General features: G+C 47.4%; 1 protein-coding gene across 11 annotated transcripts in view; it reads left to right on the top strand.

Annotated features, from left to right (window-relative positions):
• Positions 1-22,702, top strand: part of LOC124177834 (protein pangolin, isoforms A/H/I/S) — a 131,162-nt gene that overhangs the window by 97,787 nt on the left and 10,673 nt on the right. For 7 of the 11 annotated variants that reach the window (XM_046560730.1, XM_046560721.1, XM_046560714.1 and 4 more), the window contains 7 exons: positions 10,394-10,616; positions 16,227-16,317; positions 17,537-17,632; positions 17,850-17,987; positions 21,314-21,396; positions 21,514-21,644; positions 22,353-22,518. In XM_046560730.1, coding sequence (XP_046416686.1) covers positions 10,394-10,616; positions 16,227-16,317; positions 17,537-17,632; positions 17,850-17,987; positions 21,314-21,396; positions 21,514-21,644; positions 22,353-22,518 — 928 coding nt within the window. Of the gene's footprint in view, positions 1-10,393; positions 10,617-16,226; positions 16,318-17,536; positions 17,633-17,849; positions 17,988-20,045; positions 21,202-21,313; positions 21,397-21,513; positions 21,645-22,352; positions 22,519-22,702 lie in introns of those variants that run through there. The other 4 variants (XM_046560749.1, XM_046560781.1, XM_046560764.1 and 1 more) reach the window with 4 other exon arrangements.

Here is a 22,702-nt window from a genome sequence, read left to right as displayed (position 1 = left end):
GATAAAGTACCACCTCTATACTCACCCTGCCGCACTGGTGCCGAGCTGAGCTGAGCTCGGCTGAGCTGAACTAAGCTGAGCTCGAGGAGGCGTCGAGGTTCACGGGAATCGGTCTTCTTATACGAGAATTGACGTGGTGGCGAAACAGAGAGAAAGCAAAAACAAGGCCAAACCTTGTCCCACAGAGAGAATATTACGAATAAATAATCAGTCGTGTCAAACTCCAGCTCCAAAGTTGGAGTTTCGGAACTCCCGTCGCGGGATTAATCCTTTCAGTCACGCAATTCAGTTACCTGAAAGTGCAAAAAAATTCAGGATCTTGCACGGAATATAAAAACGAAAAAAAGGGTATCGCTGCAATAGCTTCTGTGATCGAAAGGGTTGAGAAAACACCATTGCGGTTTTCAATTGAAAATATTCACCTCGGGTCGTCGACCGAATTCCGGGTTTAATTACAAGGGGCGTCAGGTCCGATTGGTTCGGCGTGTCTAACGTATGCGGTGTCGATGGACCAAAATGAGAACGGGCGTCACAAGCAGCGCGGGTGAAAAATTGCTGCGCGATTGACTTGGACTGGCGTTTTAACGGATGATGAACTTTGACCCGCAGGTGGGATTGTGTGTATAAAAATTTTTCAGATCAAACGACTGCTGGAGGCTCGCTCCTCGTTGATTGTAGTACACAGGGCAATGCCGGTGGATGTCAGCCTTGCAGCAGCTTGAACGTCATGGCTTTGCCGCTAACCCCGACTTAGAGGACGACGATGTTTCATGAAGCTGAGACTGGCTGTTTATAAAAAAAAAAAAGAAAAGGAAAAGAATAAATCGAGGAAGTTTTTATTCCGCGGAAAAGTGTACAGCTGAACGAAGAAAGAGAGAGAGGGAAGGGAAAAGGGCGAATGGATGTAAAAAAAAGTTGTTTCCCGCTGACGATCAGTCAGCGGCAACGTAATCTTTGTACCTATGTATCCATGCGGAGGCATCGGCGTCGCGCAGAGTCACCGCGTGCGTCGCTATCCCCGCCTTTGATGCCATTTTTGCCACGCATACAGCTCAAGCCTATCGGCGGAAAGGCCGGCACCGTCATGCCACCATCACCATCGTCACCACCGGGAGAACCGCTCACCGAAAATAGGTTTTGTATATTAAATAGGCCGTACACACCCCTCGGCGGTAACACACCCACACCGACAACGCCCACCCACCTTCGTGCATCCGCTTACTTTAAAAGGATATTTTTGTAGTCGAGGTACGCGAGATCAAAAGCGCCTTGAATAAGTCGTTACTAGGTAAACATACCTCGAGGAAAACGAACCAGCGAACCAACGAAAGCACCTCGCGACCCCCCCATGCCTCGATGCTCGGTGCTGCGATTCTTCAATCCAGAAATGCTAGCGCGCTGAGGGTGAAGAAAATGCTGAATATAAAATGAAAGATTCGGAAATCGGACCCGGCTTTACGTACCTACTCGATATAATCCAGGGTGGCCACTGGTCCGTAAGAAACGGGAATCATCTTGAAAGTAAAACGCCTGATTGTAAGTGAAACGACGTTCTAACGATGCGCACGTAGCACGAGCCGGCAGCTGTTTTGTGACTCGCACAAGAGCCAGCTAGGTCCGTGTTAGCTGGTGCACAGACGACGTTTTGGATCGCGTTCGCCAGGGCGCGTGTACGTGTGCGCCTTGTCACAACTGTCGCTGCACCTCGAATGTAGGTAGGTATAGAGTTTCCCCCGTAACAGTAATACGTAATTACGCAGCGCCAACGTCAGGAAGTTTGGAAGGGTCGGGGGGGGGGGTGGTCGGCTGCTGGGTTTGGCAGTCCACCCTCGGGCCTCCGGTTAAAGCGAGGGCGCGGCGGTGCCCCGTTCAATTGTTCAAAGGCTTTCGAAATAAACAATACGCTACGGCGAGGACCTGAACCTCGTCTGTGTGTAGAGCCGTTAGCGCCGGCTGTCGCCGCGACGCTTCGGGAGAATAGTTTCAAGCAAGATGTAGAAGAAGTGTGGCGGAGAAGTAGATTCGGATGTCGGGGAAGAGGAACTTCTCGACTTCTTTCTTCTTCTTTTTCCGTCTTATTTTCAACTTGTTTCTCGCCCCCCGTACCTCGACTTCAGGCCATTCTTGGGCTCAGCCTTTTTCTTCAGTATCATTATTCTTGTTGTTATTATATTCGAGTGGTTGAAGCGTGAGGAGCCACGTGCCTGCAGAGCCTTTTCTTGCTTTTTCATATTCGCTCCACTCTTCTTAAAGCGCTTCTATTCTTCTTACATTTTTCACCCCTCCGGGATCTCTACCGCCCTTCCAAAACTTGTCGCGAACGAGTGTCCCAGAGGAAATTCCCGGATGTTCGCCAACCTTGAGACCCACTTTTCCTCGAAGAAATATCCCGGGGTGGCAGAGAGCTCTCGTGCTTTTCTGACCGTTCAGTGTACTCGTGCCTTTTTGTCGTTAAGTAGACGCACTCGGTGTTGCAGCGACCCAAAAGCATACAACCTCAACATATTGAAAGAAACGGAACATCGATTTAAAAAAAAAAAAATAAAAAAAACACATCGGCACATTGGGCCACTCAAACGTAATGCTAGACGATTATTTTGAAACGAGAAGTTTGCCAAGTGTCGTAATACGATCTAGCGGATAATATCGGGCCAGGTTTGGCGTTTATAAAGTAAAGTAAGTTGCGGGCGACGGGATTTTCTCGGAGCGCTCGACACTTGGACGGTATAACCATCGTTGTAGCGGCAGCGCGGGGGCGTGAGTCTTCGGCAAAAGTAGAACGTGCACCCCGTGGACGCAGGCGCCGGTTGCCATGGCGACGATTCCTTCGGATTGGCCGCCGCGGCCCTCAACCGGCCCTCTCCTGCAGGTACGCCATGTCCTGCACAGCCTCCGGTGCGGTCCGTCCGTCGTCGATAACACTCCGCGTACCAGCCGGCCAACCTGTGCCATCCCCTCCGTTTATCTTCATCCTCACACATGGGATTCGGCCCACTTCGATTATGGTTAGGTACATGTATACGCTAACGCTAATGTTTGCCCAGAGAGGAACTCTCTTGACCCTGTTTGATACGAACGGAGAGTCGAACGTCCCGTATCTTTGATCATAGTGGCAAAACAAAAATTTATCGCTGTTGTTTCGACGGAGCAAAATCTCAATTTCAGGCAAACACGCGTCGATTGGCTACTGCCGTATGACGTCACTCCACATCGCCAGCGGCGCCATCTCTAGACGGTTGTAGGAAGCTTTTTGCCCTACTTGAAACCCATCGAATTTTCACGAAGAGAATTTAAACGGTTACGGAAATACGTTAATTGTTGGTAAAATAGAGAACCACTGATCTCATCTCGGGTTAGCTGCAGAAGTGTTTCCGTAATCAAGGTCACCTGATCGGAGCCGCAGGTTCAGGTAGGAAAAGGTTTCAACTTTTGCTCGTGGAGATCAGAGGAGGATCTCCTTTGCATTTTTAAAACCTGTGCAACGACCCAATTCGAGCTTTTAAGGGGTCGGCGGCGAAGGGGCGAAGGGGCGAAGCGCGAACAAGTTGAAAATCTAATCAATAACTCTGTGCTGTGGTCCTTTAGCGACGGGTTGCGTCTCGCACTCTTGTGTCTTGAAACTTGGGGCGAGCGCGCTTGTCTCTGCAAACCCGTGCCAAACTAAATGCAGCATATACAACTCTTTAACCCAGTTGTCTGTCAGGTAGGTGCCTTACCTTTTCAGGTGTGTGCGACAGCTCTGAAAGGCGATAATTTAGCAGCCAATCCTTTCACCGGGTCAAATTGCCAGCAAATTAAAGTCCCTATTATATGGGTATACGAATGGAACTCGTTCGATCTGTATTATTTTAATTTTTTTGTTTTTTTTCCTCCTTCCCTCTAACGAGTCTCTTTGGGTAGGTATGCATGCACGGATAACAGGCAATTATCGAAACTCTCTGAGGTAATTTCGTCTTGTTTCATCTTATTTCCTTGTACTACTTACGGAGGTGCGATTCAAGGGTTGTACCAACTCGCTTGACGGGGTTACCGTGCGTATATACCTGTAAGTGTAACGATTCAACAAAACTTGTGAATCGCTTTGTCGTTCGAGTTTCTTCTTCTTCTCCCACTTCTTCTTCTTCGGAGCACATGCAGCACACCATCCTGTTATATGCCGGTGTTCCCTTTTACTCAACAATCGCGAATCATTCAACCGTGATATTTTCGATGTATTTTATTTCCTTTTTTATCTCGACGTTATTTCGCGAGCCTTGGATATGTGCGTCCCATAAGCGTAGGTGTTGCACGCCTTTGTTGCGCTCGAGCCCCTCTGCGTGTTCCCTTTTGTCGCGCCAATGACACAGTTTCCAAGTCGCGAATCGCAGGAATTTTCGCAGAAACGTGCCTACTTGTGAAAAAAAAAGAAGGAAAAAAAAAAGAATCGGCAGGAGCCTGTGAGACACGCGTTGTTGCACGTTTGATGTCGCCTCAAATTTGGACCGGCAACAAGAGAGACGTGGACGATCAGAGAAAACGTTTCGAACCCCCCTCGAATTGTCTCTTCGATAAAATAAAACGTTCCGTAAAACGAATCAAGGTATTTTCACTTCTGTACACTTTTCAACGATTTTTAACACCCAACTTTCCTGCCGTGTACACACGCGTAAGTACACGTACATGTTTATGTAGGTATAACACAAAATGTTGCATGGCTATATGTACCCATGTATATACAGTCTATATTGATTTGGGACAACATCAAACGAATCGACCGATCGCAAGGGGTCGCTATAAATTACACTTGCACCCTGTATAATGCGTGGCTCGAAATGCAAACTGATCATCTCAACGGAGCAGAATGCAGGCAACCCCTTTATCCAGAGACTGAAAAATAGATATAGTTGAACTCGCGATTCGTTATGAGAAAAAAAAATTACTTAAGGGTGTGCCCTGGTCTATTTCGACGTTGACGTGTATATCTCTAAATATTCTTTATTTCTGCGTCAAAATGTATCGGAGTATTTTTGTTTAAAATTGCTTAAAGAATTAAGCTGATAAGCTCTTTTTAAGAGAATAAATGCAGTGACGGTATTATGGGTTATACCGTCAAACTGTAACAATTTCTGCCTGTAAACAGATATGTAACAACAGTTTCAATAACCATCAGCGGCATTTGCGTACACAAACGCACACATATACACACACACAATAACTGTACGTCACGTTCGCCTGGCTGTCAACTTTGACGGTGTCTCTTCTGTACATCGTGTGTGTATATAAAGTTACCGCCGTGGGATATAGAATATTTAGCGTATCCTTTGGCTCTCCCAACTCGTCGTCCCCTTTCGCTTCCCCTTTCCCTTTCTCTCTCCCTCTCCCTTATCCTCAGCCCATCTTCCCAGGCTTGAGCATCCTCGTGTAGGTATCGTTTGATAATTCGAGCCATCATCGAGACTGATTGTGAGCTCCAACAACTCGGCTGTCCGTCGTTCGTTCGTTGGTTCGTTCGTTCGTTCGTTCGTTCATTCGTCGGTCGCACACCTTCCCGCATCGTTCCCATCTCCATCTCCGCGTCCCATTCCACCCTCGCCGTTGAGCACCGCCACCCCCGGTTGGCCGCCTCCTCCACCTCCTCTGGCTCCCACGTTGCCCCGGCAACTGAGCTCGGGGTTGGCCACCACCGCCCCCGGGTACACCGAGCACTGGCTCCATTCAACGCCCTCATCCCCCGCCTGCACGGGTAGGAAAATGGAGGAACTCCACTGGAAGCCGTCGGATTAATGTATTTCGAATAATTCATGCACTTCCACCGTGCCCCGCTCTGGCTGCTGGCGCTGGCGTTGGCTTTGCTTTGCTTTGCTTTGCCTTGCCCTGTAAGGTATATAAGGCAGGTGGTGCGTCACTACCGAGAAAGCCAATTTCCAGACATTTTTAGATCCCCTCCTCACTCCGCTTCGATCTCTCGCTATTACGTTGATGCTCGCCTTTAGGCTGCTGCTGCACGCCTCTGCCTCTTGTGCCTTGCTGCAGTAAACGGCATCTCCTCATTCATGACTGACTCGAAAACACGATGCTGCTGTTACTGCTGCCGTCTAAAGACTTCCCACTCCGTTATTCCCTGGTAACGAATCGCGTAAAGAGGAGAACACGCGAGCTGCTGGAGGGCGGCCAATCTCTTATTCGATACAGGCCATTCGTTTATCTCGATCTATTTACTCGGAAGTCGAGAGAGCCGAGCTATTTGCTAAGTAACTGGCGGTTCGAAATCTTGAATAAGTTATTACCACTGATTCGGTAAACTATCCACTACGCCATCTCTTACCTCCCCTGTATAGAACTAACGGACAGCTTCTCTCGGTGTATGACTTTTTTTTCGTTCTCTGCAGACTGCTTCTTTCTGGAGATAGACAAATGCGCTGTTCAAATATAAGCAAGAAATAGAAGAAAAGTACGCAGTTATCATCGAAATTCACTCATTCAAATGTAACACGTTCAGGTAATTCATTAATTCAGTGGAATATTTTGTTGCCAGGTAGATAGATTTTCACTCGTTGGTGCGTAGAAGCGACATTGTGATTATCTTCCAAAACTGATTTCCACAACGTGTAAAATTTTTAGGGGGTCTGCTTTTTACTTTATCCTTTTCGTCCGTGTCCGATTCGCTTCGGGGAGCTACTACTGGTCGATTTCATACCGTGTGTCAACTCCGATGTTTATGTGGTTTCAGTTCCGCGAAACGTTCTTACGGTTTGGATTATTGTCGAGTTAGTTATTCCCAGCTTGTTTACGCGGCGACACGGATTCCTGTCGTCTGCGCCAGCTCGCATAATTCGTTTCGATAAACGTTAATCACTGCGCTGCACCCGGCAGGCAACAGACCGCAAACGTTGTCACGCGTCGGGCTTTGATGTGGGTGAATTCATTACAGGCTTGCACGTTAATTATTACATAACTCGCGTGCGGCACTCGGTCGTACAACCACCAAAACTTTCATATTGAACATATTTTTCATTACAAATAGAAGAAAAATAAACGCTCTCGATCAACGAGACAATGAATATCGCTAAAAACTTTGGAGTTAATTTTGTTTCCTATTTTATATCCGCTTGTCATTACATTGATTAAACAAAACTACACGTATTCGGTAATCTGCAATTTTACTGCCATTTGTATAATCACCGTGGCTTCTAGTTTTATATTCCACTCTTCGCTGTCAGCTCTGTACTGTTTTCTAATCGATTAACGCATTTAGAGAACGGTTTCGAACTCGTTTTACTTTTTGAAAAACAAAAAGAATTGATTCGCAGAGTTTTTTCTTATTTTAGCAAACGTCAACTTTGAGGGTCGACGACGTCACCCACCAGTTCAGTCTGTTGATATATTTTACCAAGGTCTCGACAAGTTTCGGAATACCTTCGCGGTATAGCCAAGCGAGATACGAGGCTGCATTTCCGTTTCTATTACAATCCGTGGATAGCGGCGGGCGGATTATAACACGCGAAGAAAGATGCCTTGATTTTGCAAATTTGGGTTTCGGTTTCGGCGCCCATCAATTCGGCTAACTTTCGCGGGCGACATACTACTACGTCGTCGCGTTGGCGGGTCGGAGGGTCGCGTTGGGGTTGCGAGAGAGAGAGAGAGATAGAGAGATAGAGAGAGAGAGAAGAGAGAGGAGAGAGATACCGAGAGAGATACCGAGAGATCCCCACGCTCCTCGGTCGCTTTCGCTTTGTGCGCGATGGGCGGCGGAACATCAAAGCCCTCCGGTTCCCGGTCGGGCCTTTGACGGTTGCGTCGCAGCCGCTCAGTCACCTCTCGGTCGCGGGACGGCTCGCCTGATGCAGCAGCGACGGGAGCATCGGTAGCGCCCGTAGCACCGTGATCAGCAGCGTCGACGTAACCGGCAAGCCCGGGTCGTGCGTGCGGAGTCCTCTTCGAGGAGTCGCGATGTCGCTACGGGGGGTGAAAAGTGTGCGTGCCAGAGTGGCGAGGAGAGGAGCGCGTCGAGTGCGGGGTGGAGTGTTCATGCAGCAGAGCTGCAGCGGCGGCCCGGAGATGCCGCCTGAGAAGGAGGCCGCGGCTCCGAGGCGGCAGCGAGAGGGTCGATGCCGAGGCGCGGCGCGCCTGCGCGAACCCCTGGACGCCGAGGGTCTCGAGAGCGCCCTGGCGCGATGGGTCGAAAAGTGCCGACGGGGCAGGTCCGACTCCCCGACCTCGACGACGCCGACGACGACGACGACTACCACCACGGGGGTGCCTGGACCGGATCGTCTGCGCCGGAAGGCGCTCGGCATAGCGCGAATCGCCGGAGCGACGCGCGAGCTCGTCGACTCGATAACCCCGGATTGGATCCGGAAGTGGCAGGAGCGGCATGGCCTGCCGGAACCGGAACCCCCCGAACCTAACCAAGACGAGTCATCCCAGTCCCCCGGCGGTTCCGGCTCCGGCTCCGGCTCCGCCTCCGCCGCCCCCAGCCCACCGGGCATCCTTGAAACACTCCGCTCGACCTTGAAAGAATTCGACCCCGGACGCGTCTACATCGCGCACGTGTGTCACGTCGACTGGAAGGCTCTGCCCGGACGGCGTTCGCCACGAGGAGAGAGAGTCTGGGTCGTCGGCGCAGCGGACCAGGAGGGCCGACATCGAACGCGACTCCTGGTAGCGGGGAGGCACTGGAGACCGCGGTGTTTATGGCGGGTTAACATGGTCACTCAGCCAGTCGTCTACGCCGGCGGGGGACGCGGTTCGCTGACCGTCGACCTCTTCCTCTGGTGGTTTCACCACGAGTTTGCACCGGCCGCGGCCGCCATGCATCCCGACGGAGCCGTGCTCGTTGCGGAAGGCGCTGACTACCTGCCACCGGAAGCGGAGTGCGTCACCTCCGACGGTCTCGTTCGTCTCGTCGTCGTTCCCGGCGACGTCCTAGAGCCTCGGCTCGTCACGAACGAGCTTCGAGTTCGCCTGGCAGGTGGTTTGCTGGCCAGCGGTATACTCGACATTCGACGGGGGGCCACGGAGCTCGGGCTCGCCGGACACGTGAAGAAGTTCACCCTGAAGGAGGCCTTCGTCGGGCTGCATCGCGCCTGGCTTAACGTCCGGCCGGAAACATTCGCGCGGAGCTGGTCGGCCCTACGTGGTGAACCGGAAGCCGCTCGCGGCCCCGTCTCCGGTCCTCCGGGTCCACCGCCTTGGCTTTCTCCGCGGCTACACTCCGTCCTTGAGCACAACGAGGACCGGATGCTACTCGACGAGCTTCGGGGTCTCGCTCGCGACGTTGGACTCGACGTAGACGACGCGGATGTCGCGGCCTGGGTCCTCGACGACGTTCCTCCGCCCGCGGAAAGCCTCGAGCCCGTAGTCAAGAAGGAAGTTGAGCCTGACTACGAGGCGAACAACGTCGAGGAGTCGGAACCCGGTATCGAGGAGCGGAAATTTGACAAAGAACGAAGCGAAAATTCTGAGGATGAAGACGAGTCGCCGTCCCGTTCCGAGGAGTCCTGCACTCCCGAGGAAGCCACCACGCTACTCTCTCGAGTTCTTATGTGGATGGAGAGCGAGCCCTTTGATCCTGGCCTCTTACTCGCGGTGAGATCAATCCGCGATACCGCAGTCCTCGTGGTAAGCACCGGTTGATTAGGGCGAAACCACTCCACCCATCGACCACCTTCAGTCGGTCTCTTCTCTCTGTAGCCGCGTCTCAATCGCTCGACCGAGCGAGGAGGGCGCAGCCTTCTTCCTCCCTCCCGTTTCGATTGAAAAACATCGGCTTGGCTAATTTTAGCCCACTGCCTTTACGCTTACCGGCATACGAATAAAGAATTTTCAATGCGGAGAAAACGGGACTGAGAGAGGGAAAAAATGTAAAATTAGTCCTTCAATCTGAACGAGTAGCTCTCTGCGAGGAGGAGCGGGAGGGAGAATATTCTTCGGTCGCTTCTGTATTCCGCCCCGGTTGATAAATATCTCGCTTGTATCTCTGCTGCAGTCGTTCGTTCGTTTCTACGTATCAAAGTTCAATTTTCCCCGGTACGCAGTGATTCAAAACGACGGTGAACAATATTCGTTGAAAAACCCACTCCTCGAATCTCATCTCTCATCATCTTCTTAGAATCCTTGAATAACGATATACCCTCCATATTATCCGCGGACCATTCAAACCTCTTATTCACAGGTCAATCATCCAAAGATAAGAAATCACGAGGGGTAGAATAAATTATACATTGTAATTGCCGTTGTATACTGATTCTGAGAATGGATTACAAGACGGTGAAAAGATACTTAGCCAATGATATTTTCGGTTCGCCAAGCTCTCGTCGATGCGAATCATGGTGCATAATGGCACAAACTAATCGAACTACTATCTTTTTGCCCCTTTCAACGATTAACCTAGCATTCCGCTGTTCTGTTTCAGGCGAGCAAGATGGGCCTGGCCGGCACTCACCCGAGTGGTCTACCCTTCTTTTGCCCGAACGGTGATCACCTGTCTCAGCCACCCCCGGCGCACATGGGAATTCCACCCTATGGCACGCTGGACGTGAGCAAAGCGGCCGCGGCCGGTGAGTATTGGCCACCACACGGCCCATCCACACACCCCACGCACTGGAAACGACTCCTTGCCGCAGCAGCCTCCACAGGTCAGCAGCCCCCCCGCCTATACCCACCCAGAACACAATCAGCCATACTAACACGCGCCGTCACACCACCTGCACCCTCTCGCAACTCACAAGCACTTGCAGCTCGGTCGGTGCTCCCACTCTTTCCTTGAAATTCTCCCGACAGAGATACCACACTCGCATCAGCTTGCACGGATTCAAAATGGCGTCATCTACGTCACGTAACATCCTGATGGCAATCCCACTTCCTGGAACCATTCATAGACGAATTCTTTTCCCTTCGTTCTTTCGGTATAACGAGGATGCTAAGAGACGTTCCCCGCAAAACTTTCACTCGAACCTGTATAAACTAGTTACCAACTTGTTATCATATCCAACTGTGGCAAAGTTTTCGAGAGGGGAAATTCATTTGTTGACTCGGATCGGATGTTGATACAACAGTTGCCGTACGGACTGTGAATGGGACACTTTAACCCAATGAAGCTCAAATTATCCTTCGTCGGGAATACCGATAGACTTTTGTTGTTCTCAAATGTTCAAAGAACTTATGTTTTGTGGAGGGAAGATGAAAATGATAAAAAGGGACAGTTGTGACGTTGCATCGATGTAAAGATTCCCTCTTTTTTTTTATTGTAACGAATACATTTGGTGATGGAAATACTTGAAATTGCATTGTTCCGTTGTACCTCATTAGCTAGGTGTTGCAGTTAATTAATCGTCACCAAGCGATCAATCATACGTTTGTAGGTACGTAGCCGCACCTGTATTCGATCGTTATAAACATAGTGGAACAGTGAATTGTTCGAATGAAAGGTGGGTACAGGTCATCATTAGGGTGAAGGATCACACGCCTCGAGTAAGTTGTACGGAAATTGATAATGAACCAGTGGCTACATAGAATCGTACTTTTATTTTCAAATCTCTACATACATGTACCTGTATCTACAATATTTATCTACGAACCTAAATTTCGATAAGTATTGATATAACGAACCCTCGTGTGTCCAGCAACAGCTTCAAACGTAGGATTTCTGTTCCGTCCATTACGCGTACATCGGGAATATCAAGCTCTCGGATCCGTTTCGAGGGTGACCCGGTATTTAGCGGCTTGAAATGAATGACGTGACTGTGAGTTCGCAGGTGGATTCGTCGAGCTGGGTTGCGCGGAGCACCGGTAGCGGGTGGGGGTAAATATTTACATTTTTAAGCGAATAATTGGAAGAATATTTCTCTCGAGTCAAGTCGAGTCGAGTCGACGCTCGAGAGACGCGACCAAGAAGCTTCTGTGGGGTTGTCGAGAGGCTGCAGGGACGGCTCGGGGTCCGAGGGTCGGGGCTTGGAGCTGGGGAAGACCCTTCTGACTCGCGAACTGGCGTCGAGTACGAGAATAAGAGGAGAACTCACCATTAGGCTAATCAGCCAGGCATGGCATGTCTCCCTTCGGCGCCGGGTCAAGGGGCTTCTTCTGCGTCTCATGCCGCCGCCTTCGCCCTGCGCCCCGATTCATCCCCTCGCCGCCCCCATCGGCGCGGATAACCCGATCGACGGCGTCAAGCAAGAATTATATTTTTCTCCATTTTTACCTATGTCTTGTCTTGCCAGTGGAACCAGTGTAAAAAAAAACCACGTTGTAAAAACTCAATGGTGTAAAAAAAACTATGACGTCACTTATATTTAATTATAATTGTCGTGGCTTTGTTTAGAGCACACCTTGTTTCCGCGCACCATGGTTTCACCCATTCCTACGAACCAGACGTGGATTAGTATTTCTCTATCCATCGTCAATCGTATAATTGCGAGAAATGACAATGAGAGATATATACCTACTTATCGTCGCACCCAATGGAACAGCTCATTGCTATCATCATCTGATGCTCCAATAGCTCTGGTTTCGTGTAGGTACAGCCTACCCCCTGAAACGGCTCTATAAGGGCGACGACGTCGCTAGTCGCTTTGTTAGCAAACCGTGGTGACTGATTAATGAATCGGTTTTCGAGGGTGACTCTCACGGTTTGAACCTAGGGTTTAGTGCATAGCTCGTACCACCTTGCAGGCGGAGACGCTATCCAGTACCAGCTTGCACTGCTTGAACTAGACCCTCGTGGGATTTTAGCTGTCTAGCTTTTTCCCTGAACCCCATGTTATTCACACGAGTCATGAAATTAGCAGAGTTGAAAGAAAAACGACATGGAATCCAGGAGGAAATTCGCAAGATTCGAACGCCCTGTGGATTTCCTACGTAATAAATTTCCTCAGAGAGAGTATTGCGGTTAACCCAAATTGCTCGTTAATCTCTTTGCACGGATATATAGGTCTTGAGTATTTCATAGCGGGGGTGAATAGAGCTGTTAGGGAGATCGTTGACCGGGTTAGGAACGAGGGTACGGTTTGAAGATAGGATTGATTCTGCGGGGGGGCTGGAGACTCGTTCTGGGATTGGAATTGGGCCTGGCCGCAGTTATCCGCGGCGAAGCAACTCGAGGAGAATGAAGGCGTGGGGGGGGGGGGGGGGGGGCGGAGCGGCGGAAAGTGGAAATCGGGGGAAGAGGGGTCGGGGTTGGGGGGTGGAAAGGGGGCCGCACGGCAATATCCTGGCGAGTCCGCGAGCTCCGTCATGTGTGCTTAATCATTTTCCAGTCGACTCGGCAGTCTGCAACCCCATTATCGGCGTCTCACCACCCGGAAAATTACTCTTTTATTCACGAACAACCACCCGAAGTCCCTTATAGGTATATCTAGCCGGTCGGTACTGTACATGCACCCCTCTCGGATGCATTACACCCTGATTTGGAAACGGAAATACCGGCTGTGTTCGTACCTCTTTCATTGTCGGCATTCCGATAAATGAACGATGTCGATGATCGATTGCTGGACTTTGACATTGTGAAAATTGTCGAAAAATATTACCCTTACGGCGTGATTATCAGGAAATAAAGCTTAATACGGGAACTGAAAAAGCTACGCATCCTGCAGAGATGAATCGTCCAGTCGATCGAGCGGCGGAATTAATATACCTTTAGCTAACCGGGTAAAATTATATTCGCTACATCGCTACATTCTACAGGGGTTACAGGGGTAGAAAATTGGAGTAGAGAGAGTCCTGTTCACCGGAGTCTGTCATTAAAACCCCGTAGGTGGTGCAGCACGTGGAACGTGTGTCGAGCTGAGTATTTTATTCCGCGTTCAAACTAAACACGCACATACGCAACACGTGCGCGTGTGTCGGCGTGTGGGAGAGCCACGGGTATCGAGGGGCGGTTTACAGTTACAAAATCGGGAGCTAAAAGCTCGCCCCCCCCCCCCCCCCGCGTTCGTCCGTCCGTCTGTCCGTCGTTCCGTCAGAAAAAGACTCCTCGTTACGTCGCGACGTCGATAATTACGGAGAACCACGTCGTGGCCGTATCGGTCGCCCCGGATCGTTCGTTTCGAACCTGCTGGGCGTTATTAGCATCGTCAGTCGTTTCGGGTGATCCGCGTCCCCCTCGCACTTACTTTATACATTCGAGCCCTACAATCGCGCGACGTTGTTCTTCTTGCGAAAGGCACGCGCCCTTCTCGATCGCGTGGTCTGTGATGTTTTTCCCATTCAATTTTTTTTTTTTTATTCCTTTTATGTTACTCTGGTTTCAAACGGGTTTCGGTACGATGACGAAAAACGGATTTTAGCATCATTTCGTGAAAGTTGGCGAGCGTTAAATGAACGCAACAATGTCGCGGATGAATTAAGATACATTGAAAAGGTTCGTTCTTCGTGAGATTAAAAAAATTCCCGTCGCGCCCACTTTGAAAAATTGATTTATCTTTCGCTCTACCCTTCTATAATTCATCCCCCTAGGTTTCCATCTATTTATTCACCTTTCGTTAGTATAGAATGTCGGATTACACCTCGGGATAAATCTCAATCATCGCGTGGTTAGATAATAAACGTTTTCCGCACTCAATTGGACGAAGGAAGAAGAGAAAGGGAAAAAAGGAATGAAATGAAAAATAAATAAATACACGGTCTTGACTAAAACCGACGTCGTGCAGGCGCGGGGTTTATTGTTTCCTTTTTTTCGGACCGCAACGGCAACGACGTAATTACGGTCTCAGCCGGCTCCAGTCGTTCGTTCGTTCGTTCGTTCGTTCGTTTGCTCGCTCGCTCGGTCTTTTTCCAATTTTCTGTGTGTCTGGTGCCTCGTTAACGAGCAGTCGGAAATCCTGAGACGAATGAACGAACGGACGGATGGACGAACGCCTTCCAGAGCGCAGGCAAAGCCGACTCGGCGTATCGCGTGCTGCGGTGCATTTTCACGCACGTGCTTGAAGAAGATGCCGCAGCAACACCAACGGTGCCAGTAAACCAGCCTGATTACAATTCCAAATAAATGACCGTCAGATTATAATAAACGTTTCGCGGTCCAGCCCTCGGGGCAAATATTTCGGAATTCATTTACGATATTAAACAGCTCGGACGTCCCTCGCAACGTATTTTGACAAAACGAGATTTGAAAAAGAAAAGAAACAAACAAATCCATCGAGGCGTATCGTACGCGTACCTTTATTTACTATGTTACGTGTCCGTTTGTTTAATATAAAACATGTACATACATTGCTCGAATTTAGTTGTGAATATTACATAGGTGTATAAAAATACACGTCTACTCGACGAGCAAACATTAAAGTGAAGCTTATACCGTCGAGCAAACTCCGCAACCAGCCACACCCTTCGCTGTATAACGTACACTCTATACGTGGTAGAAATACTACGTGCCCACTGATCGTGAAGGTACCGCGCAAATAATTAACAATTATTCCGCAATTGGTAACGATCAAGACTGCACCCGAGTAGCAATTCGATCAGGCCAGACTGATGTCCCAGCAGACCCTGGTCAAGGTATTTCGGACAAGGAACCATATCTTTGATTTCATTTCTGTTGTAATATGTCACAGTAGACTAAAAACTAAGCGACACGTGATTTTTTTTTCTTATCTGCTATTAAACACTTTGAAAGGGGTGAAAGTGATCCCCAAAGATGGACACCCCACAAGATGATTTTTTGACACGCTTAATGGATTCGAATGAAACCTTCTATTCATTAATAAAACATTTCAGCTTTGTTTCCATTCAAGTCCATCAAGCGTATCAAGAAATCATCCCGTTGGGTGCTCATCTTTGTGGGTCATTTTCACCCCGTTAAAGTGATAATGGCAGATCAAAAAACATACGCGTCGCTTAGTTTCTAGTCTGCTATAACATATTACAAAAGAAATCAAATCGGAGAGGCAGAGTAAGCCAAGCCTGATCATGACTTTATCGTCTGATGAAAATTTCTATTCGGTCAGTTGTAGTCACACACACTCGTTCTTCCGTAACTTACCCTGTTTCTACTATCCTTGGATGCCTCTGTCCGCGTCTTTCTATTTCAGTTATGTCTATCGGAAAAACCACTCCTGGTGACACGTTGGACATTAGCTTGATCAAAAACAACACGACCGCCTCAACGTCCACGATCCATGTTTTACCCTGATTACTACACTACTAACTCTCGCCTCTCTCGTTCACCTTTTTTTTCCAAATTATAATTTTTTCATTGTATTATCATGCGGAAATCGTCGAGCGATAGAAAAATCTTTTGATTCATGTTTTAGGTCTGGCAAGGGCGCCGATATACCCCTTTCCGACTGGCCAATACTCGTACCCGATGCTCAGCCCGGAAATGACGCAAGTCGCCGCATCCTGGTGAGTACAGTGGTTCATTTACCACAAGAATTCCTTTTTGTGTTGCTTCTTCAAGTTTGACTTGACTCGAATGAACCTCGACGTTATATTTCATCGTAAGAGTTTTTTGTGTGACACTCAATCGTGTCAGGATTCTTTGCCTCCCGTTGTTTCAACGTTGTCCACTAACTAGATGCTACTTGTCCGAAAAAGAATGGGGATTCTTGCAATTTTTAGCTGTATGCTAAAATGTCGATGTAACGTAATAAACAATCTGTTCTAACGTTTCTTAAAATGGGTCAAAATTCTTGCAAAAGTTTCTTCTATCGAGAACAGTAGATCGCAATCATTTTCTATATGAAACCTAATTATGGCACCCAAGAAGTAACCGATTAACATACAACTTCTATATGATTAGGTTGTTTTACATGGCTCCTCTATAATATTAACCGTGTTTCGTTACAACCTGTTCTTTTTTTTCATTCATTTTTCATCAAAAGTGTTTCAAGTCTTGCATCTCTGGATCACGGATCTTTGTAATCGCATATCTTCCCCCCAACTTCTCACGTATAATATGTAAATGTGGATACCGAGATTTAAGCAGTTTCTTAAACGTGTATTCATTTTCAACGTATGCTCGTGCGCTGGAGGCGGTTTTCGTTCTTTTCAACTACCGTCTTTGACGTACCTACAACAGCAGACACGTGTAGCCCTCCCGTCGATTCTATATAGCGTGAGGCTAATTCGTCGAAGTGGAATTCCCATGGGATCGTTGTTGTACGGATTCTAGTCTTGTTTCTCAAGAAAATCTGAGCCCAAGTGGCGCGAATAAGGGTCGACGTCGGGTGGGGTGACCGACGGTCGTGGCGATGGTGGTCATCCTCTTGGTTCCGGTCTATTAGGTCAAATACACCCTCGTTCACTCGTCTCTGGCCCCCTTTGCCGGTCCTCGGCCTCTTCCATCGCCTCCGGTTTTTTTCCCTGCTCGTTATTTGCCTTCTGGCCGACCCGCCCCAAATTGAGATTTTCCACGCCCGATTACGCTCTCTTTCCGTTTTCTTTTACTTTTTCTATTATCCTCGTCCTTTTTCCCTCGCTCACGCGTTCTAATTTTTTACGGTTCGAATTTTCATTCTTTTTTGTCTTCGTTCTTCTAACTCTGTGTGTATATGTTTGCGCCTGTGTTTTTCTTCACTGTTAGATTCTGAAAATAAACAACAAAAAATAATTCATCTTACAGGCACACCCCGAGCATGTATCCCATATCTCCTGCCAGCGCTGGATTTCGGAGTCCCTATCCAACGGGATTACCAATCACCAGTTCAAGCTTACCAAGGTTGGTACCGATAGGCTAAGAGAAGTTGAGAGAGGGGTGAAAATTAATTTCTTTACATCTTATATTCCATCATACCTGTAACACCCATTGACTAGTTTATTTCATCGAAGTATTCGCATCGCAGTAATCATGCTCCGGATTGCAGTAAAGTCTTTGTATGTTCATTAGGTTCGATCAGTTATTGCAAGTGTGTAACATAACCGTGTGAATTTTTCAGCGAGCTGTACAGATTTTCACCAACCGGCCTCATGCCTCCACATCCTGGACTCAGTCCGCACGCACACGCGTTGGCCTCACATCCGCTGGTCTCTTCTGCCCCGAAGCCGGACCATTCTACCTTGGATCACAATCACAGGTGAGGATTAGTCGGGTTTTTTCTTCCTCCGTCAAACGATTTACGGACCAATTGTTACGCATCTGCTGCGCCGATGTAATGATCATAATTAAACATAAAATAAAATATATCGCGCGTAACAAAGATTCGATAATATACAACCGTAGACGAAGTGCTTTTCATCCCCACATCAACAGTCTGCACTCACGAATAAATAAATATTATTATTAACGATGGTGAGAAAATTGGATATCTGTTCGAAAGGATGTACCTTATAGGTACGATGTTCAATAGTCGATAAAAAATGTGACCACCACCACCTCCACCTCCATGACCATCACCATCACCATCACCATCACCATCACCATCACCATCACCATCACCATCACCATCACCATCACCATCACCATCACCATCACCACCACCACCACCACCACCACCACCACCACCACCACCACCACCACCACCACGCTCTCTTTCGATAATCGCGTGAAGATACCCTTCAGACAGAATGAATCAACGAATGATAAGGAAGCTCGTATAAGGCATTTATCGGGGGAGAGACGGTGGTGGTGGTCCCTGTAGCGGTTGTGCAATGGGTAAAATAGTTTCGCGGGTATCCACCGGGGGTAGCACCTCCCTCAAAACTACCCTTACATCATTCGAAGCCACCCCTCCGCCGTCAACCTAGCAGAGACAGAGGTTCGTCGTTGACGTCGCCACCGCCACCGCCACCGCCACAGCCAGAGCCACAGCCACACCGCGTTAACGCTGAACGGTTTTGAGAGTTGAGTAACGCGCGCACGTTACGGAAAAAGAGAGACGGGGCGACATTAAACGCACATACAGAGGCAGATGGACAGACAGAGAGGGGGTCGTAGGTAGGAATGAAAAGAGACAGATTCGTGGATCGGGCATCAGGGGGGTTGTGCTGCTGCGTGTGTATGTATTTACGTGTGTACCTATGTACCTATGTATAGGCACACAGGGCGTCTGCGCTGCAATAGACGACTTTGGGGCGGAAAGGAGGGGGGGGGGGGGGGGTCACGTTTATTGATCATTACTACCCTCTTAACAGATTTCTAATTTACATTAGTACCTGGTTTCCCCTGCATAATTTTACTTGCGGATCTCTCCGACGTAAACTGACGCTGCATTCTGTATGACTCGCGCCGGATGTATGGTTCCCCAAAGGAAAATAGTGAGATAAGGAGGAGGATTTGATGACGAAATAGGAAAAAAGAACTTGCTTACCTCTAAATAAACATTGACAACCGGGGAGAGTAAAGAATCTTTCAAAAGAAAAGAGACTAATTGTAAGATAAGGAAACAGATTTGTTGGGGGGGGGGGGGATAAAAAACTAACTGACATCTAAATAACGGCCGACAACCGGGGAGAGTAAAGAAATTTTGCCGTGATTGCAACTGTAGCGCAGACCTATTCAGCATTGATTTACGTAGAATTTTAGATACCCAAAATTGAAAAGAGTTTGCAGCTACAAATCCTCTTCATGTCCTAAAGTATGGTTAAACTTGCTGCGGGTGCCGATCGATAAACTCTTAGAAACTTCAACGGGATCGTCGTAAAACCCCCGCCGACTGAATAGTTATCGATAATGATAAAAACAACAATAACAGTAACAATAATGATAACCAGAGGGTTAACAATAACAATAAAAATCTGGTTTTGTAAATCGTCAAGCGTCGTCGTCATCGTTCTGGTTCTCGCGGCACGGGAAAGTAGGTTGTATTATTAGGATCGGGATTGAGTTAACGGAGAGAAAGGGTGAGGTGATTTTTGAACCGAGATGAGAATGTAATAAATAATGAGTCGTCGTCGTGTAGTAGTAGTAGTAGTAGCAGTCGTCGGGTAAATTCGCGCGTCGGCGCTTGAAGAAGGGTGGTGGATGGTAACGGTAGTGGTTGTTTTGCGTCGGGCGACTGTAGCGCCGCCCGCGTCCCGCCAAAAAAAAATGCCATTTTCACCCCCTTGCGCGAATTATACATTGATAGGGTACTATACACCACTACAACAATGTAGTCGTAGGGAAAGAGAGAGAGAGAGAGAGAGACAGAGAGAGAAAGCGAGAAAGAGAGAGAGAGAGAGCTCCATGAATTGCAATGACGACCGTGTGCCGTGTGCAACGAGACGACGGTCCTCGTATACAGCAAATAATCAATCGTACGTTCGCGGTCATTGACGAGGCGAAGGGGGGGATGAAGAGGAGGTAGTAGAGAGTTATTACCAGCAGCAATATTGAAAAGGGGGTGATTATTATACACGCTTAAAATATAGTATATGTTACAATAATACCGGGGGTGCTACGTAAATGGATATTTAGGTGTAGTATGGTTTCGCATTGCATTGCTGCGATTTTTGACGTCGATCTTGAAACGTGAATATCAACACGCACGAAGAGAGGGAGTAAATAGAAGAAGACCGGAACGTAAAGAAAATGTCTTTAATGGAGTGAGAAATAAATAACGCGTCTGTCAGACACTGGCGATAATAGACGTTTGAATATACGTATATATTACATACCTGTATAAATGAGAATAAAAAGGAGATACACACATACGTAATTTATAATTTTGCATATGGCGATATGGAGCCCGAATGTTTAGAGCCATTAAATTTAGTGATAAAGAAGGATAGTGGAGCGTATGAGGGGGTCGACGAATCTTCGTTTATTAAAAATAACAATTACAACAGTGTCAAGACGAGGGAGAAAGTCATCGACGAAGAAGTAAGAGCAGCGGCTAAGGAGGAGGAAGTCGAGGAGGCTGAACCCGAGGGTGACGAAGAGCAACTCGACGATGACAATATGAGAATATTTCAAGAGGCGGTAAAGACAGCGAATATCAACTCACCGACTACTGATCATAAAGTGTTGACGGCGCTGTATATGAGCAGTCTAGTTCAAATGTCTAATATGACTTTGCCAAGGAACGTTGCACCTCCATCTTCCTTTAATACTCAGCCTAATTTTATGCAACTACTGGCTATGGTCGAGGCGAGACATAGAATGTGGCAACACATGAGCTGGAATACAGCCGGGCCTCAGAATTTTATAAGAAATCCATTGTCGATGCCGCAACCGTTCTTCGATAATCCTGTACCTAGTATAACGGACCGATTGCATAGCACGCAGAATTCCACAGTCGTATCGTCGTCACAGTCTATGAAAAATGATACTTTGTCGAGCGATACTAACAAACAGAGTTATTTTAAACGGTAAATTTTGGGTGCTTGGATACTGTGTATCATTCACTGTGCCAAATACTGTGTTCAAGTTGTGTTATGGCACGTCCGTTTTAGTTATTTTCCTTTTCGTTTTTGATTTCAGGTCTACGATAGATCAGAAAAATTCTACGTCGTTAGCAACAGATAACACAAAAAATCAAGACACGGGTCAACAGAATAATCAAGGTGAGATAATCTGCAATCAAATTTCTATGTCACGTCGTGCTTCCGTCAATAATGTCTATGTAATCGATTGAATTATTGTCGTTAAAAAAATTTCTCTCTGTTTTATCTAATCATCAGATAAAAAGAAACCCCATATAAAAAAACCACTCAACGCGTTCATGCTCTACATGAAGGAGATGAGGGCGAAGGTTGTAGCCGAGTGTACGTTAAAGGAGAGCGCTGCTATTAATCAAATATTGGGAAGACGAGTGAGTAATGATTAACGATGATGGTTTTTTTTTTGGTAGATAAATCGGTCAACCGAATCCACGTCAGAGATTTGAGGTAACAGTAAAGACCGCGTCAATACTCAGATTTATCAGTTTATTCCTCAGACCTCACGATGTGCGTTCGTATACCACGAGACAGTCGATTGGAATTGAGAGTCGAGATTTTGTTTCACCGTACCAGAGATAGTTTTTATTTTTTCGCCAACGCCTAAATATTCCCAGCAAAAATAATTGGACATCGATCGCAAAATCTCGATACGACAAACCATATGAATAACAGTAACATAGTTGTATACATATACTCCAGGTTTGCATGCCTCTCTCTTTGTCTATCGTAACACTTGATTTTTTTTTTTTCTATTTTTGTATTTTGTACACCCGTACACAATTTGTAAACTATATACTACTAAATACTATTTTCATTCAATCAATAATATACATATAGAGCATTGTAGGTGGGATCTATGGAATGAATATTATGTATCACGTACACGTACGACGGAAAACTTGGGTGGGAGGAAAATATTATTTTGTGTTTTGATGGCGTACGTGAACAGAAAACGGTACTAAAGAGTTTGTGACAAAAAAAAAAAAAAAAAAAAGTAAAATAAAGCAGCAGAAACGAAACATTAGAATAAAAAAAAAAATGGAGTAGAGAAGATAACAAAAAGGGGATATGATACGCAGTGGCACTCGCTAAGTCGGGAGGAGCAGGCGAGGTATTATGAGGCTGCCAGACAGGAGCGCCATCTTCACCAACAGCGCTACCCTGGCTGGAGCGCGAGGGATAACTACGGATATGGAAGCAAGAAGAAGAAGAGGAAGAAAGAGCGCTCCGCAGATCCCACCGGAGGTACCACTTTCCAGTGCTAGAACAGCAGGCCCTATTAATCATTATAATAATTAATACTACCTATTGGTTGATTGATTGAAACGATCAAAGTCTTTGTGCGTTTTTTTGTTTTTTCATTTATTTTAATAATTCTGTATAATTCTCTGAGCAAATTGCTATTTTTGGATTGTCTGTGGGGATTGTG

This window comes from Neodiprion fabricii, chromosome 1, assembly GCF_021155785.1.
Source record: "Neodiprion fabricii isolate iyNeoFabr1 chromosome 1, iyNeoFabr1.1, whole genome shotgun sequence".
Lineage (NCBI taxonomy): Eukaryota > Metazoa > Arthropoda > Insecta > Hymenoptera > Diprionidae > Neodiprion > Neodiprion fabricii.
This window is presented reverse-complemented; position numbering and strand designations above follow the sequence as displayed.